Raw genomic sequence first — 16190 nt, forward strand, 5'->3', positions numbered from 1 at the left:
ATAGATTGTTTTTTTTTATACGTTAAAACTATACCACAAGTCCACTACTATAAATGTGGCCTTGTTCATATACTGTAGTGCCTACATCTAAGTCAGTGAAAATGGCAAATAGCCTACTCCTTGGGTCATCAAAAACCTTAGAAAAGTGCTTTCCTACTGTGCACTCAGCATAAAGAGCACTGAAAATGCCTGCATTGTAAACCACTGAGCAATGCATATTTGTGATAAATATACAGTAGGTATGAGACCTCAAAGATCATTATCACTTGTGATGGACTAAATTCTCTGATTGATAGGCTATAGTTTAATAGCTGTTTATTTTCTGCTTTTATAAAATATTATTAGGCTAATACAAAAAAACTGAATGCAATTCAATCTTATTTGTTACCAGCGAATCAAAAAGATAGAATTTTTGCATGTTGGCAGTTTTCTGTATAATTGCTTATAGGTTATGCACAAATAATGAAAAAAAAAACAGATGCTACAAATTTGGTAGAAGCAAATAAAATAACACTATCAGAATTAAAAAGGTTGCAAAGTCATAACAATGAAAAACATGGACAATTAATTTTTTGTAATGACAATGTTGACAATGATAAACCACCATTATAGTTGACGATCTATGGCTGTTATCAACAAATCTATAGGCCTGCAAGTGCAATGGTAATTGGTAGTTAAGTTATTCACAACGACAAATCATTTGCAGCAAACAAATGCTCTTCCATTAATCTGTCTAATGATGGAAATTACAATTTTCTATATTAACATGTTTGTGTCACACACGTATGGAATAATGTCAGTTAATATTACACTTTTGTCAAAACAATTCTTAATGCCTAAGAACACATCTTATAACATGATATGCTATATGTGTGTTTTTACCATTAAATTCCTTTTAAGGGTGATTGTAATGAAATGCACAGCCAAAGTAATCATAAAAACTCCTGACTTTAGAATAATTCATTTTAAGAGTGATTATAACAAAATGCATAGTCAAAGTAACCATAAAAACCCATAATTTCAGAACAATTGAAGGGTATTATATAATATCTTTTTATATACCAATGAAATAGGCATAAGCAAAAGTGTACATGTATATATACTTTTGGAATATTGTATCATACTAGAGTATAGTTGTATATAGTGCATTAATATTCTGATATAGTATATGCCCAATGCCCATGATAGTACAATGACTATGTAGTTCAAATTCTTTATCATTGACTTTGCATTGATGAAGTAGAAAGTGCAAGACTTCAAATTTCAACAGTAGAAGAATCATCACGAGTTCGATAAGACCACAAACATATCTGCAAAACAAATCAAATTGCAATCAACGACGATACACATAAATGCACTTTTTATGTTCATAGCAAAATGTGACTGAGAGACATAGCCTATAAACCTCTGAAAAGGAATATTACTTTATTTTGTCTACAAAGTACAATGGACAAGCCAAAACAGTGTTCGGTGATGGCAATTGTATCAGGCACACTTTGTTTTTATGCAGTATATATGATCAAGATATGCATTAAAGGAATAAGATCATCCTCGTATGAGGTTCTGGGGCCGAGGGTCCATCCTAGAACAGACTAATGTAAACTAGGTTGTATAATAGGAACGGTATAGTATTAATCTACACAAGTAATTTGGCCTATTTCAATGTATGAGGTGAAATGTGCCTACACTAAGGGAAGTTTGGACCACACTAGCAAATTTTCAAAATTATATTGAAAGCCAACACAGCACTATAGCCTACAAACCTTCAACAAATAAATCATTAAAATCTCTTTGTGGCCATGATGAACATAAAATGTTTAAAACAAAGCTTTAATTTGAAATCAAGATTTGTGTCACAAACTTCTACAGAAGTCCAGTTTTGATAAACTTGGTAAAAATAAAGTGTGTGTCTTGATACAAAATTTACATTATTAGGCTTTTAAAGTGTACGAAATGTCACCAAAGCAAGGTAAACTTTTATAGGGGGCAAGCATCCCAGACCCCCTCTCACTCTGTTTGTTTTTAACAAATTTTGCATTGTCTATGTTGTATTACATATTTCCTTTGTTTTAAACTTTGGTGCCCCCCCCCCTAATGTTTTTATAGATCCGCCACTGGACATGCCTAGCATGTTTGTGTTTGCGATGACTTTTAAAAGTTAAATATGCCTTCAATTGAATTCATTTTTCTTTGTTGAAATGCAAATCAAGCGATATTGCATCAAAAGCCTCTACAAGTATGCGAAACTTCTAGGATTAACTTATCAAGGATTTTTCAGTCAGAGGATAAAGATTCAAAAACCAAACCAATTGCAGAAACAAAATAATAAAGCCAACAAAAGAAAAGGTGGCAAAATCATAATGGTTTTAAGTGGAATAATCAGCACTTCCAAATATGGAATAGGTATTTGGTATGATCATTAGCTTCATACTTTAAAATAACATTTAGGTACCGGTAGTAGGAACTTGATATTCAACTAGTCATTTTACTCACTTTCTGGTAGCCTCCCATAAGCATGGTGATCACTGGTTGGTTGGTTTTACTTCATAACTTTCATAACATAAGTTTTACTTCATACTTCTCTGTTACTTCATGATAATCATAGATTTTTTTATGTATGACAATCTATCGAACATAAAGTTCAAAACGGTGACCTAAACCATGAGGAATGAAAAATAATTAAGTTTGATCTGAAAGAAAAACATTACTGGGAGGCATCTATCTTGCTTAAAAATACAATAAAACCCTTTCAAAAAGTCTAAACTTCAGCAGAATCTGCCCAACAAGTCACTTCTGATGTTAAAAGTAATTTTTCTATCAATACTTCACAAAGAACTAACCTACCTCGGCGTTTTTTCGCAAAACTACCTTAGACTGACTTAGCAAATACGCGACCTAGGATCGGTTGCGTCAGCTTCAGCTTGCATTCAGATGGATCGCTTGCAACGGCTTGCGATTGTCTGAGTGCAAACGCACGAAATACGCGCGCAATGTAAACACTCCCATTCACTTGTGTGTAGTGGATCGGGCGATACGTTTTGTCGGAGTGGTTACGCAAGAAAAACGCATGTAGTCTAAATGCTGCTTAAAGCTTCGATAATCGATAGTTTCAACTATATATAAAAGAAACAATATTGTGGAATATCCTAGTATGCGTATCCTAGTCAGCAAAAGTTCTCTTTTCTACACGATTTCAACGTTTAGCGACGTTAAAACGATGTGGAAACGGCAATTTCTGCTGGTCGGGATAACTAGGCTACGGTATTTCAACGTTTAGCGACGTTAAAACGATAGGCCACACATTTGGTTATCTGTTACTACAACGTAAAAATGAACTGTTAGGCTAACTGGGTTCTTGGAACAAATCGAAGGGCCTCTGTGAATGTTTTTCAGTTTCAACGTATCCTAGTCAGCAAAAGTTTCCTTTTCTACACGATTTCAACGTTAAGCGACGTTAAAACGATAGACCACACATTTGGTTATCTGTTACTACAATGTAAAAATGAACTGTTAGACTAACTAGGTTCTTGGAACAAATTTTTACTGGTCGGGATAACTAGGCTACGGTACCCGATAATTTCCTTTCAATCCAAGCTGTAGGCCACACATTTGTTGATCCAAACTGCCGGTAAGCAGTTTAACTATTCAAAAGTACTAACTTGTTATAGACATAAACATGATTTTTTTTGTAACATCTTCTTTTTTTATTTTCCATTCGTATCTTAAATTTTTTTGAAGGTGTTGCGACCGTGCCAAATTTCTTTCAACTCAACAACTTACTTCGGTCACAAGCACGTTTTAACGTTCGTGTTTTGTTGCTTCTACCCTTTCTCAACCTTTGCTATGTTGACGTGTATTGTTTTTGATATGATGGTTACTAATAAAAACAACTCAACTGAACTGACGACTTCAAGCACGTTTTAACGTTCGCGTTTTGTCGCTTCTACCTTTGCTATGTTGACGTGTATTGTTTTTGGTATGATGGTCACAAATAAAGTCAATTCAACTGAACTGACATGACGAATTTTCATTTAATTGTTCAAACATTTTATTTCTATTTGTTTCTGCTTGATTTCAATGTTTAGCGACATTAAAACGATGTAAAAACGGCAATGATAATTAGGCTACGGTACCCAATAATTTTCAAAATTTTTTAAAAAAAATCTCCGAATAGGGAATTCTCCGGAAAAAGACTGTTTTCGAATAGGGAACTCGCCGAATCGGACTCTCCGAATCGGACTCACCGAATCGGACTCGCCGAATCGGACTCGCCAAATAGGAGCAGACCCAGGATACCCTACTAGATCACCATGCAATTTGAAGTCCCTACCTCTAGCCATTTTCGAGTTTTTAGGACTGCAATGGAGACAATCGGTTGATTTTATGTACAAATTCAAAATGGTATAAACCCTTAATGGATTGCCCCAGCCTAACAAAGTAAATATTTTTGGATAGCTTGTTTCCTCCTTTTTCCAGCAATATATGGTTTGTTGGGGTTTGTTGGTGAACTTTTGTGTGTAGATTGTTATTTATAACAAGTATGAAAAATGCGATGCTAAGTAGAACTGCCCCCTTAAGCGCTACTTACCGATTAAGTGACATACAATATCTTGCCCCCATTTTGCTCTTTTATAATGTTGTTGTAAATTCAGCCATTCTGTGGTTTCTACTTAGGTGTTCCATTTTGGGTTTGGTGCAAAATTCAAATCTAGCAATAGCGTTAGAAGGCTTTTGTCGTCTGTTAAAATGTATACACTGGATTTACTTAAAATCATTTTTTTTGCTCTTTCTAAACTTATTGTCTTCGTTTCGATTTTTAATCGTATACGACACTTTTTTTGTCTTTCCATTTTTTTCTCAATGGGGGTCTTGTGCATAGGTGCATGCAAACTTTATTGTCTTTTTTAGCAGTGGTATAACATTTGTTAATAATTTACTACTGTATCACCAAATAGATGATTGATGTATTCATCCTTTGAAGAATAATGAATTTTTCTCCGGTGGAAAGGTTGGGTGAGGACAACAATTCCAAAGGTATTCTCAACTTTTGTAGTTGCAGGGTTAGTTGCGCATCACTCCCATGCTATTATTCTGTTGCAGACGAAGCTGCTGATCCTACACATTTCACTGATTGGGGATCCATAATCTCAAATGTCAAGGAATGTCTTCCAACTATTGACTCAGATTCAGAGGTAGTTTTTGTGTTACACTGGCCTGCACAATTTTTTGGTGCCTAGAACTGTAGAAGTTTCAAAAACTTAGTGGTTGTTTTAGATCAGTGTTTCTCAAACTTTTTCCAATCGCGTACCGCTCATTTGTTTTTTAATACACTGCGTACCACCTGGTTGGTATTTATTAGTTACCGTATTACTATACCATAACACCAATGAATAGCAAGAAAATACAATTTAATGCTATGGATGCAACTGTTTCCTCTGCACAAGCATGTCTATTCAGGTTCCAGGGTACAACCTTACTCACAGCACATCGGAAATCATGTCCAGGTGCAGTTAGACGATTTCGGTTCTTGGACTTAATAGCTATCAAGGCCGAGAACCCTTGCTCACACTTCCATGTAGAAGGGAAAACGAGTAACTGAGGAACAGCATTTTGGGTCAATGTTGGGTACGGTAAGTGGAACCCATGATTAGCCAGAAATCTATAGGAGAGCATTCCTTCTGCTTTGCTTTTGCTTTCTCGTCAACTTGAATATCAATTATCTCTTCTTGTCCTCCCGTTCCTACGGGTAAAAGAGCTGGATCGATGCAGAATGGATTGACAGCGTAGGTGCAACTTACTAAATCTGGGAAATAATGCATGAATTCCGTTCTGAGCAGCTTAAGGTGATCACCAATTTCTTGAGATAGGCTAATTTATAACTGGGGTCCACTGGAAAAGTGGTAAGGAGTTTGAACATTCCGTACTGTTTGCTCTCCACGTTTTTAGTCCAGATATCTAGTTTGCGAAAGAATGCTTCCAGCTTTGTAATAAAAACAGTGATATTGTTATTCGATCCTTGGAACGAAAGATTCACAAAGTTAAAAGCCTGGAAAATATCTGACAAGTAGGCCAGCCGTGAGATAAACTCAACGTTCTCCAAATCATTTTTAAAGTCGTGGTTTTTCTTTTTGAAAAATGTCAGTAATTCATGCCTAAGTTCAAAGACCCTGATTGTCACATTTCCACGGGAAAGCCAGCAGACCTCTGTGTGGAAAAGGAGACACTTATGATCAGAACCGAGATCTTCACAGAGCCTTGCAAAAAGCCGAGTATTCAGAGCTGATGTTTTTATGAAATTCACAAGTTTAATGATTTTGCTCAAGCATGACATTAAATCAGAAGGGAGCACTTTGGCGCAAAGTGCAAATCTATGGATAAAACAATGGACAAAAGTGGCTTTTGGTGATACATCTTTCACATATGCTTGAAATCCTGATTTTCGTCGTAACATCGCTGGAGCACCATCTGTCGTGCATCCAACTAACATTTTCCAATCCAGTTCATTCTCTTTAAAGAAAACGACATCTTTCTCGTTCGTTGTAACAGCCAGCTCCTGGCTCAACATTAATTCCGTTTTCACTGTGTCATTTTGTGTAAAGCGGACATAAACTAGCAATTGGCTACACTTGGTGACATCTGTCAACTCATCGAGTTGAATGGCAAATCAAAACTTCGAGTCTTTTACTCCAGCAATCACTTGTTCTGCAATGTCAACAGACATATCGTGAATGCGGCGTTTTACAGTGTCATCAGAAAAGGACACACTATTCAATTTCGCCGCTACCTCTTCTCCAATCAAGTTCTTGACTAGTATTTTTGCTGCTGGCAAAACAAGGGACTCCGCGATCGTATGAGCTTTCATGTTCTGAGCTACCAGAAGAAAGACTTTATATGATGCTTTTACTACCCCTACCTTCTTCTGGTGAAACTGGCCCGTCTGGTCTAGGCGCTGTCTTTTTGCGTTCTCCACAAGTCGCTCAAAATAACTTTGATCTCGGTTCTTTTCTGCATGGTTCGATTCAAGGTGCCGTTTTAACAAGCTGGGCTTCATGGCTGCGTTAGAAAGGGTTTTCATGCAAATCACACGTTGTGGCAAACATTCTCCTCCATGTTCGATAGCAATGAATCCATACTTTATGTATTCTGGATTATACTTTCGTTTTGACATGGTTAAAATTTATCCTGCTTACTACTGATGGATTAGCTCTATTTAACCAATATAACCAGTTGCTTGGTTTGCTTTATTGTGCATTTGTGACGCAATAGTATCAACGTGAAATTGTTGCACAGTTGAAGTAATTGTGACATCATGTATTTTCAGTGGTTTTGGCTACTGCAAAGTGCGGCAAATTGTATAGAGTAGAATAAATACAACAAAAAACTGCCGAATTCTTTGCGTACCACTTAAAAAGCTCTCGCGTACCACTAATGGTACGCATACCACAGTTTGAAAACCACTGTTTTAGACGAACTGCGGCTGAATAGTTGAACTGCACCACAAAATACCTGTGCACTCAAATGACATTCTCCCTCGTCTCAGGCTTATCTTGCTTTAAATAAGTAGTTCTTGCATACCTTCATTCTGAAATCTAATTATCATCAGTCACATTCAGCTTGTTTTGTGATGTTGGTTCAATTTGGAGTAGGCAATCAACATGTGAAATTTTTACAGTAACGGATTTGTCATTTTAAAGATTGTTGCAGAAGGTGGGGATCAATGGTGCAATGTTTCTGTTGTCGCATGTGCTACCAGACACAAAGAGCCATTATGAAAGACCATGCATATTGGTGTTGCAAAGTGTACACTCAATACACATTACACAATACACATTGTGCCTGAAACATATATCCATAGTCACATGGTGATGGCTACCTCTCGTCTTTGCGGATGATAGTCTTCATATAAACGCTAACAATAAGTTTTTAAATGATGTGTTTTGCAAAGACACCTTTGCGTAGATTGATTCTTGTTGACTTGGTGGCGCAAACTCAACTAGCACACATGAACTTGACATGGTCACCAGCTTTGTCCAACGGCAAGCCAAAAGTCTAACAGTATAGCAACACACTGAAACAGACTGTAGGTTCTTTGCGGACCTTAGCGGGTAACCATTCCAGTTTGAGATCTACTTCTTAAATCTTTTGTCAAGAACAGAAACATTGATTTATACAACTATCTTAATTGTTTTGCTAGATCATGCAGTTGTTTATATTGCAGGTGAGCACATTGATTGAAAGCAGCAATATTGATCCCATTGTATTCTCACGGAAAGTTGAAGCTAAAGTGTCTCCAGTTTCTTCCACAATTTCTGAGCCAGGTTGGCAGTTAAAAGTGCTCATGAACATAGTTGTCTAGTAATGGTTTATGTAATAATCGGCTATCCTTGTTTTGGTGCAGCAGTTGTTCAATTTGAATGCAACACTAACTTAAGTTTACTTTAGTTTCAGCTTCAAGCATCTCCGCATCAACTAGTTCCATTTTATTTGAGCGCTTACGATGTCAAAACCATGCCTCTAAAAGCGACGGTAATGGTTGAGACTTTTTGTTAGCCTACTACATATACCTTCTAAGTTCTAATGTAGTGGTTCTCAGCCGGGAGTCTGCAGACCCCCAAGAAGTTTGCGAAGCATTTTCATGGGGTCCGTGAAAGTTTCCAAAATTGCAGCTTGTTTGATAAATTACAGTATTTAATAATTGGTTGTGTTTTATTTGTGTATTACACTGATTCTCAAACTGTGCATCATTAGTCATTACGCCCTGGTGTTTTGTTAGGTATTTCAAAGCGCGTGGCATAAAATTTTCTGGCGACAAATTTTCATATAAACGAGCTAAGTCTACTATGTCATGCATGTTCAACTTAATACTTTTGAGACAGCAAGTTGTTGATCAATGCGCAATATTTAGAAATGCAAACGTTAGTCAACACTGTCAACAGCTTATTAGCACTCATAATTTTGATATGACTGTTATTAGGAATATAAATGAAATATCGATTAAAAATGAAGAGAGAAATTTTTTTTGAAGACTGGCACACAAATGCAATTGAATTTTAATAAAATTTATACAGGGTGGCCCAGCGAAGTGTGAACAAATAAAAATTATTTTTTTTTAATTATATATGAAGGCCAATAAAAACATAAATAAGAAATGTAAATTGTCTTTAATAACATCTAAGAATTTTTGAACATATACACTAGGCTGGCGCAAAATCTCCAAAAAAAAATTTTTTTCTTTTAAATTTTTCGTCAGTTTGGAATATTGTTCCTTTTGGTAAATGTATCTCCTACACCAAATTTTACAAAAAAATATTAACGTTTGACCCTGGTTCACCTAGTTTGAATTTTTTCAAAATATCGAATTTTCGCTTATCCCTGAAACTGCTCACTCGCTATCTTTTAATGCACTCTAGCATCTTAATGGACACAATAAGAGGCAGTAACACAAACTTGTAGCAAGCAAAGTAGTTTAATTAGCAATTCCATGAACACTGACACATGTATTACTCTCAAAATGTCGAATTCTACCACATTTCAGACATGATTTTCTTTGTGCACTCTTCACGTAGTAAATATCTACTGCTTTCAGTTTCTTGAATCATTTGACGATGTTTATCGATTTTCACAAGCCAACAAAACTTTTTTTTATATAAAGACATGTGAGAGTCATTTTAAGGTATTTCGAGGCCCCTGATTCTAAAAATGCACTAAGTTTTCTCGAATTGGCTTAAGTTTTTGAATTACAGCAAAAACATTTTTTTCGCAATTTTGAGCCCCTATAGATTTAACGTCGTGTCGTTTACTACATAGACAAAACTGGAAGTAATCCCAGGCACATTTCTGAGTTGTATAAACGCTATTTGGAACCAGTGAGGTTGATTACAACCCAAACAAACAGCTATTTAACGTTTACTGGCCTAGTAACAATAAAAATATGATGCGAAGTAAGCCTGTGGATACAAGATGTAGAATATATAACTTGCGTTTTGCATTAATATATTTGTTGATTTCAACAGTCTCAGACTTACTAAGTAAGCTACTAAGTACAAACAAAATGCATACATTGTTTTGCTTAACAAACTAGACAAATAAACAAAACAAAGCTATCGATGAACAAACGCAACTCTTTATTATGATTGGCCTACTGAGCAACACCCATCAAGGTACGAAGGCCATTTATATAATTACAGAATACAAACTTATGTTCTTCAGTAAAGTAGCTGCATTTATCCTTGCTGCGGAAGAACGTAATCTTGGCCTTGGAGTCAAGAATGCCATGTTGATCGAGATGAGGAGCCAAGATTGCAGCTACCACTTTTGATAACTAAATCTTTAACTACTACAGTAGGTGGTAGAAATGGTTTTGAGAAAAAAACTTGACCTTGCTCCAAAACATTACTGAAGGTATTGAGGTTACTCTCAGTCATGCCCGTTTTCCTATTGTTTCAAGCAAATCACCACTTGAAACTATAGAGAGGGCAAACAAAAAACAGAAATAGCAACGTCCATGCAATGACTGCCTCGCACACTCCATGTAAACATGATGTTCCAACTTCCTTCGAACATCCTCACCGTGCAGAAGTATCAATTTTCATGGTGATTCCACGGCTCTCTTTATGTCATGGCACTCTGAACTTCTTAGCCTTGAGCCCAGAAACGGGTTTGAGTGCAATGTTTGCATACTTTAGGAGGAACCCAGCACTTATCTTGATCACCCAGCTTCATGTCAAAGTAATAATAATAATGCTTGTTTTTATATAGCGCTGTATCTATCGCAAAATGTGTTGGTCCTCTGCGTTGCTTCATGCAGCAAAATATATTGGGTTGTTTGTACAGCATCCTACTTGTCAAAGGCATATTTTATTAGCCTATATGCCATTTATTTAGCCTATAGACCAGAAAAAAACTTCTTGCAGCAAAGACTTGGCCTTAGCAAAGGCTTGGAATAAAACTTCATTTGTACAAGTATCCATTTCAGTAAGCCTACCTTTTCAATATAAAGCTGCATTCATAAACACATGACTTTCGGGATATTTTTCTTGTGATGTAGGCCTACTGATTCACAACTGTTTTCATTTGAGTATTTATGTCTCCCTTACGTTAACACAGTTCATTTCAACCTTTGCTTGCGTTTTGAACTTTCGTGCAATATGAACCAATTGAACTAGACAAGTGCAATTATGACATCATAATAATAAACAGGGCTGAAAATAAGTAATTTGCTAATTGAATGCTTTTGAGAAACGATTACAAAAATATTTTCATTGTCGAATATCTCGAAAATCAGAGGCAATTCGAAAAAACTAAGTGTATTTTCGGAATCAGGGGCCCTGAAATACTCTAAAATGACTCTAATCTTTTATGCCAAATTTTTTGTTGGTTTACGACGTTATAGATTCACTGACTGCGAAAAGGCTGTAAAATCAACTAAAATGACACTAAAAGCATGCACTATTAGTGACTCTCAGACTTGGAGTAGGGTGAAGATGTTCCACGTGGAAGTTAACAGAGGAAGTGACGTCAAAATCACGTGGTCAAATTTTGAGAAATCCTCTCTTGAGATACTTTTAAACCACTTCGAAATTTACTAATTTTTCAGAAAAATTCAGAAATTCTCCTTGGGTGAACCAGGGTCAAAGGTCAAAACCCAACAAAAATTTTTGGTTTACAAATATCAGTGAGCAAAATGGAACATTATTCCAAACTGACAAAAATTTTAAAGAACATCAAGGAAAATGAGCCATTTTAATATACACCTTTCTCCCTGATAACGTGGCATGCATTGCACAGTTTCAGCATCATTTCTGTCCAAGATTTGGTCAGTTTTGCTTCAGAACCTCAACACTTGAGTGAGATACAGCGCAGGACCTGCTCCAAGATTGACTATTATTCCAAAGTCCATTATTAGATTTCAATCAAGAGAAGATGGAGGCTATAGTTCTTTGGGCCAAATCGACTTGAAATTTTTCCTAGTCTCAGTCCAGGACCAATGTGGCTGTGTGAGAGATTGCTCCATCCTGCTGAGGAGAATTCCTTACTTCATTTTCAGCGACTTTTCTCACCCAAAGAACAACTTCATCCTTAAACATCTTCAGATAAACAGGTTGGTTGATTTTGACACCCATCTTGAAGGATCTTTAATCTTTCAAACCTCTTTATTTGGCATCAGAAAAAAGTTGTTGTTTGGTAATTGTTTTTTCATATTATGATTATGGAACTTGTCAGAAGCTTCACCTTCACCACCAGCAACTCATGGCGAAGCAGACTGAGATGCCTGAAAAAATATTGTCCCACAGGGATTGGTCCTGGCTCCACTTCTCTTTAACATCCACACCCACGACCTGCCAAGCACGGTCTCCGCAATATACGCTTACGCGGACGACCTGGCAATTCTCCTTTCCACAAAGTCGTGGAAAACTCTAGACGACACCTTGAGCCAGGACATAAAAACCCTCCCATCTCATCTGTAAAAATGCCGACTGAAACTCAGTGAAACCAAACTGTGGTAGTAGCCTTCCATCTACACAATCGGGAAACTGATGGTTAGCTGAATGTCCTTCACAATGGAAACTCACTGTCCTTCTGTTACGAACCAAAATACCTCAAGGTGACATTAGAGAGGTCGCTCACATACCTCCACCATTTGGTGTTACTGTGCAAGAAACTTTCATCGAGCGCTGCTCAAATGGTTGGGGAACGAGTGCCGACACTACGCCTAAAGCAGCCCTGGCCCTTGTCTACTGCTCAATAGAGTACTGTGCACCTGTTCGGTGCCCCAGTGCTCACTGCCACAACATCGAAACTGCCATCAACCGCTCTCTACACCGGAATGGCCCGTTTCGGCGAGTCCGATTCGGAGAGTCTGATTCGGAAAGTCCGATTTGGAGAGTTCCCTATTCGGAGACAGCCTTTTTTGGAGAGTTCCCCATTCGGGGATTTTTTGAAATTTTTTTTGAAAATTATTGGGTGCCGTAGCCTAATTATTATTGCCGTTTTTACATCGCTTTAACGTCGCTAAACGTTGAAATCGTGCAGAAAAAAATAGAAAATTATCGGGTATCGTCGCCTATTCATCATTGCCGTTTTTACATCGCTTCAACGTCGCTAAACGTTGAAATCGTGCAGAGAAAATAGAAATAAAATGTTTGAACAATTAAATGAAAATTCGTCATGTCAGTTCAGTTGAGTTGTTTTTATTTGTGACCATCATATCAAAAACAATACACGTCAACATAGCAAAGGTCGAGAAAAAGGTAGAAGCGACAAAACGCGAACGTTAAAACGTGCTTGTGACCGAAGTAAGTTGTTGAGTTGAAAGAAATTTGGCACGGCCGCAACATCTTCAGAAAAATTTAAGATATGAAGAGAAAATAAAAAAAAAGATGTTACAAAAAAAATCATGTCTATGTCTATAAGTTAGTACTTTTGAATAGTTAAACTGATTACCGGTAGTTTGGATCAACAAATGTGTGGCCTACAGCTTGGATTAAAAGGAAATTATCGGGTACCTTAGCCTAGTTATCCCAACCAGTTAAAATTTGTTCCAAGAACCCAGTTAGCCTAACAGTTCATTTTTACATTGTAGTAACAGATAACCAAATGTGTGGTCTATCGTTTTAACGTCGCTAAACGTTGAAATACCGTAGCCTAGTTATCCCGACCAGCAGAAATTGCCGTTTCTACATCGTTTTAACGTCGCTAAACGTTAAAATCGTGTGGAAAAGAGAACTTTTGCTGAGACCTAACCATTGAGATCTTAAAACTAAAAAGTGAATTAAATTTATTTTTGAACATTGATGTTTGCTCAGATAAAATTGACATGTATCCTGCGTCGCCTTCTGCATGCAAACTTAGAATATATTAGAATCCTCAACTATTACAAAATTCTAAATCCAACGACGCCTTTTGTTTATTTACAGTAGAGAATTTGTATTTTATTCCACAATATCGCTTCTTTTATAGTTGAAATTCTCGAAGCTTTAGATGAGTGGGGTTTAGACCTAACCACTGAGATCTTAAATCATATTTATGACACCGGAAAGACCCTAGTGATATGTTACGTTCCATACTCATAACTTTACCAAAGAAAACCGGAGCAACAGAATGCTCACTCCACAGAACAATTAGCCTTGTGAATCACCTAACAAACATCTTACTCCGAATCATGATGATGAGATTGAGACCAAAACTACAATCGGAAATTTCAACAGCACAGTTTTTATTTGTTCCAGACAAAGGGACCACAAAAGGAATTTTTTACATTAAAAATGATAACAGAGAGATGTATGTCCGATTCTTCTGTTTTCTTAGAGAATTTTGTATTTTATTCCACAATATCGTTTCTTTTGCATTCTTGCATTTTATCCAGTGTTTACCTTTGAGTGCCTTCCCAGACGGCAAAATCCGTCATTTTTACATTGATTCAACGTCTGCAGACGTTCGAATCAATGTAAAAATGGTGAATTTTGTTGTCTGGGTTCGTTCAAAATATGTGTTTTACATCAAAACAACAGTTTTCATGATTAACAATAGGGGTTAATGAGATAAAGTCTCAGCGAAAACGTGTCAACTAAAAAAAGACAGTTGCCAAATAGCGTTTGCCATAAAAGATGAAGTTAAAACCTAAGTGGCAGTTTGGAGTAGGCCTAAACCTATAATTTTTAAATAATTATTTTTTAAAATTAATAATAATTAATAATAATTTTTAAAAATCTCCGAATAGGGAACTCTCCGAAAAAGGCTGTCTCCGAATAGGGAACTCTCCGAATCGGACTCTCCGAATAGTAGCAGACCCCTCTACACACAGTGACCGGGTGTCTACGTCCCACTTCATTAGATATTCTTCCCATTCTTACTGGCATCCAACCTGCTGAGCTTTGTCGTGAAGAAGCCACTTTGTCTCTCAGTCAATGGGCATTGGAGCCCCACTATCTTCTCCATTTCAAGATCTCTGCTCTCCCAAGAGAGCACCTCGTTAACTGAAATCAATACACCCATTTGTGGCAGCCGCTCAACTTTTAATAAATAAAGTTGATGGAAAAGACTGACATCTCTGTGGCTAATTGGGTGGACCATAAATGGAACTCTCAATGGAAATAAAGCACCACCAGACTCCATTTGTTCATCCCCGATGCGGACACTCGTCCCACCGGCCTGACTTGATTCATCCCACTACAAAGACAGACGTGGGTGCGCCTCAACCGTTTCTGTACAGGTATCTGGCAGATGTGCTCAACCATGCACCAATGGGAAATGGCTTCTTCTACTTGTGAATGTGGTACTGAGGAACAGACCGCAGACCACACCATCAACAATTACACTATCTTCAAGCCACCTAATAGAGTGGAAGGTCTGCCTGTCGGATGATGAAACTAAAGACTAGCTGCTCTCTAGTAGCCTTCCAAAGTAGTCAGGAAACATTGTGAACCTGGGGTGGTAAAATGATAGACCCTTGGCCCCAGATGCTCACACGATGACGACGTTATTCAAATAGTATTTTGATGGTTGTTGCTTGTCGTTTTAACAAAGGCATCTTTTGTTGAAATATTTTTTTTTTGCACACAAACAGCTAAAATTTCTTTGTATCCACTCTACTTACCGGTAGTCAGGGGCGCAACTAGGGGGGATGTCTAGTCGGCAAGACAGCCCCCTTTGAGATTTGCAACTTTGAAAAAAAAAAAATAGACTGAGACTTACGTACTACTTAATGTGTGTCAGTTCAAGCTACGTTCTATGCATACCAAACTTGTTTCATGCTCAAGTCGCATAAACCGCAATACAAAATATTAAATCGATATAGACCTACCAGCACGTTAATGAACGGGAAAAGGTGGCAAAACCTTGAAAGGTTTAAAACGTGCCTGAATGGAAAATCATGTAGTATAGGCTATATATCAGTAGTTAGCATGGCCACAAAACCCAAAAAACAAATAGCAAAAAATGAAACAAAAACAGAGAGAAGCACACATGTAGTAATAAATGACAGCCTAATGAAAAGTGTTGTGGATTGAATTTTCCAGTTCCAATATTGATGTGGATGACCAGTCATAATAATGAACTTGTGTCAATGGTCGAATAAAAACAAATGTAAATACATTGTACCTCTGTAAGGTTGGGATTAATGTAGCGAAAACACAGGAATATAAAGAAGCTCACACAGTGGCCCAAAAAGAGCCGTCTAATCATGTTTTAAA

At 37.1% G+C, this 16190-nt stretch overlaps 1 protein-coding gene and 1 pseudogene across 1 annotated transcript in view; one reads left to right on the plus strand and one right to left on the minus strand.

The window, feature by feature from the left end:
• Positions 1-4908: 4908 nt before the first annotated feature.
• The window catches only part of LOC145767190 (dynein axonemal assembly factor 8-like), a 164841-nt gene continuing 153559 nt past the window's right edge, over positions 4909-16190 (plus strand). Inside the window, exons 1-4 of the mRNA XM_082578967.1 lie at positions 4909-5034; positions 5101-5192; positions 8219-8318; positions 8443-8526. Coding sequence (XP_082435093.1) covers positions 4986-5034; positions 5101-5192; positions 8219-8318; positions 8443-8526 — 325 coding nt within the window. The 5' untranslated portion in view covers positions 4909-4985. The remainder of the gene's footprint in view (positions 5035-5100; positions 5193-8218; positions 8319-8442; positions 8527-16190) is intronic.
• Positions 5415-6565, minus strand: LOC145765962 (SCAN domain-containing protein 3-like; annotated as a pseudogene).

The sequence above is a fragment of the Aplidium turbinatum genome, chromosome 3, assembly GCF_918807975.1.
Source record: "Aplidium turbinatum chromosome 3, kaAplTurb1.1, whole genome shotgun sequence".
Lineage (NCBI taxonomy): Eukaryota > Metazoa > Chordata > Ascidiacea > Aplousobranchia > Polyclinidae > Aplidium > Aplidium turbinatum.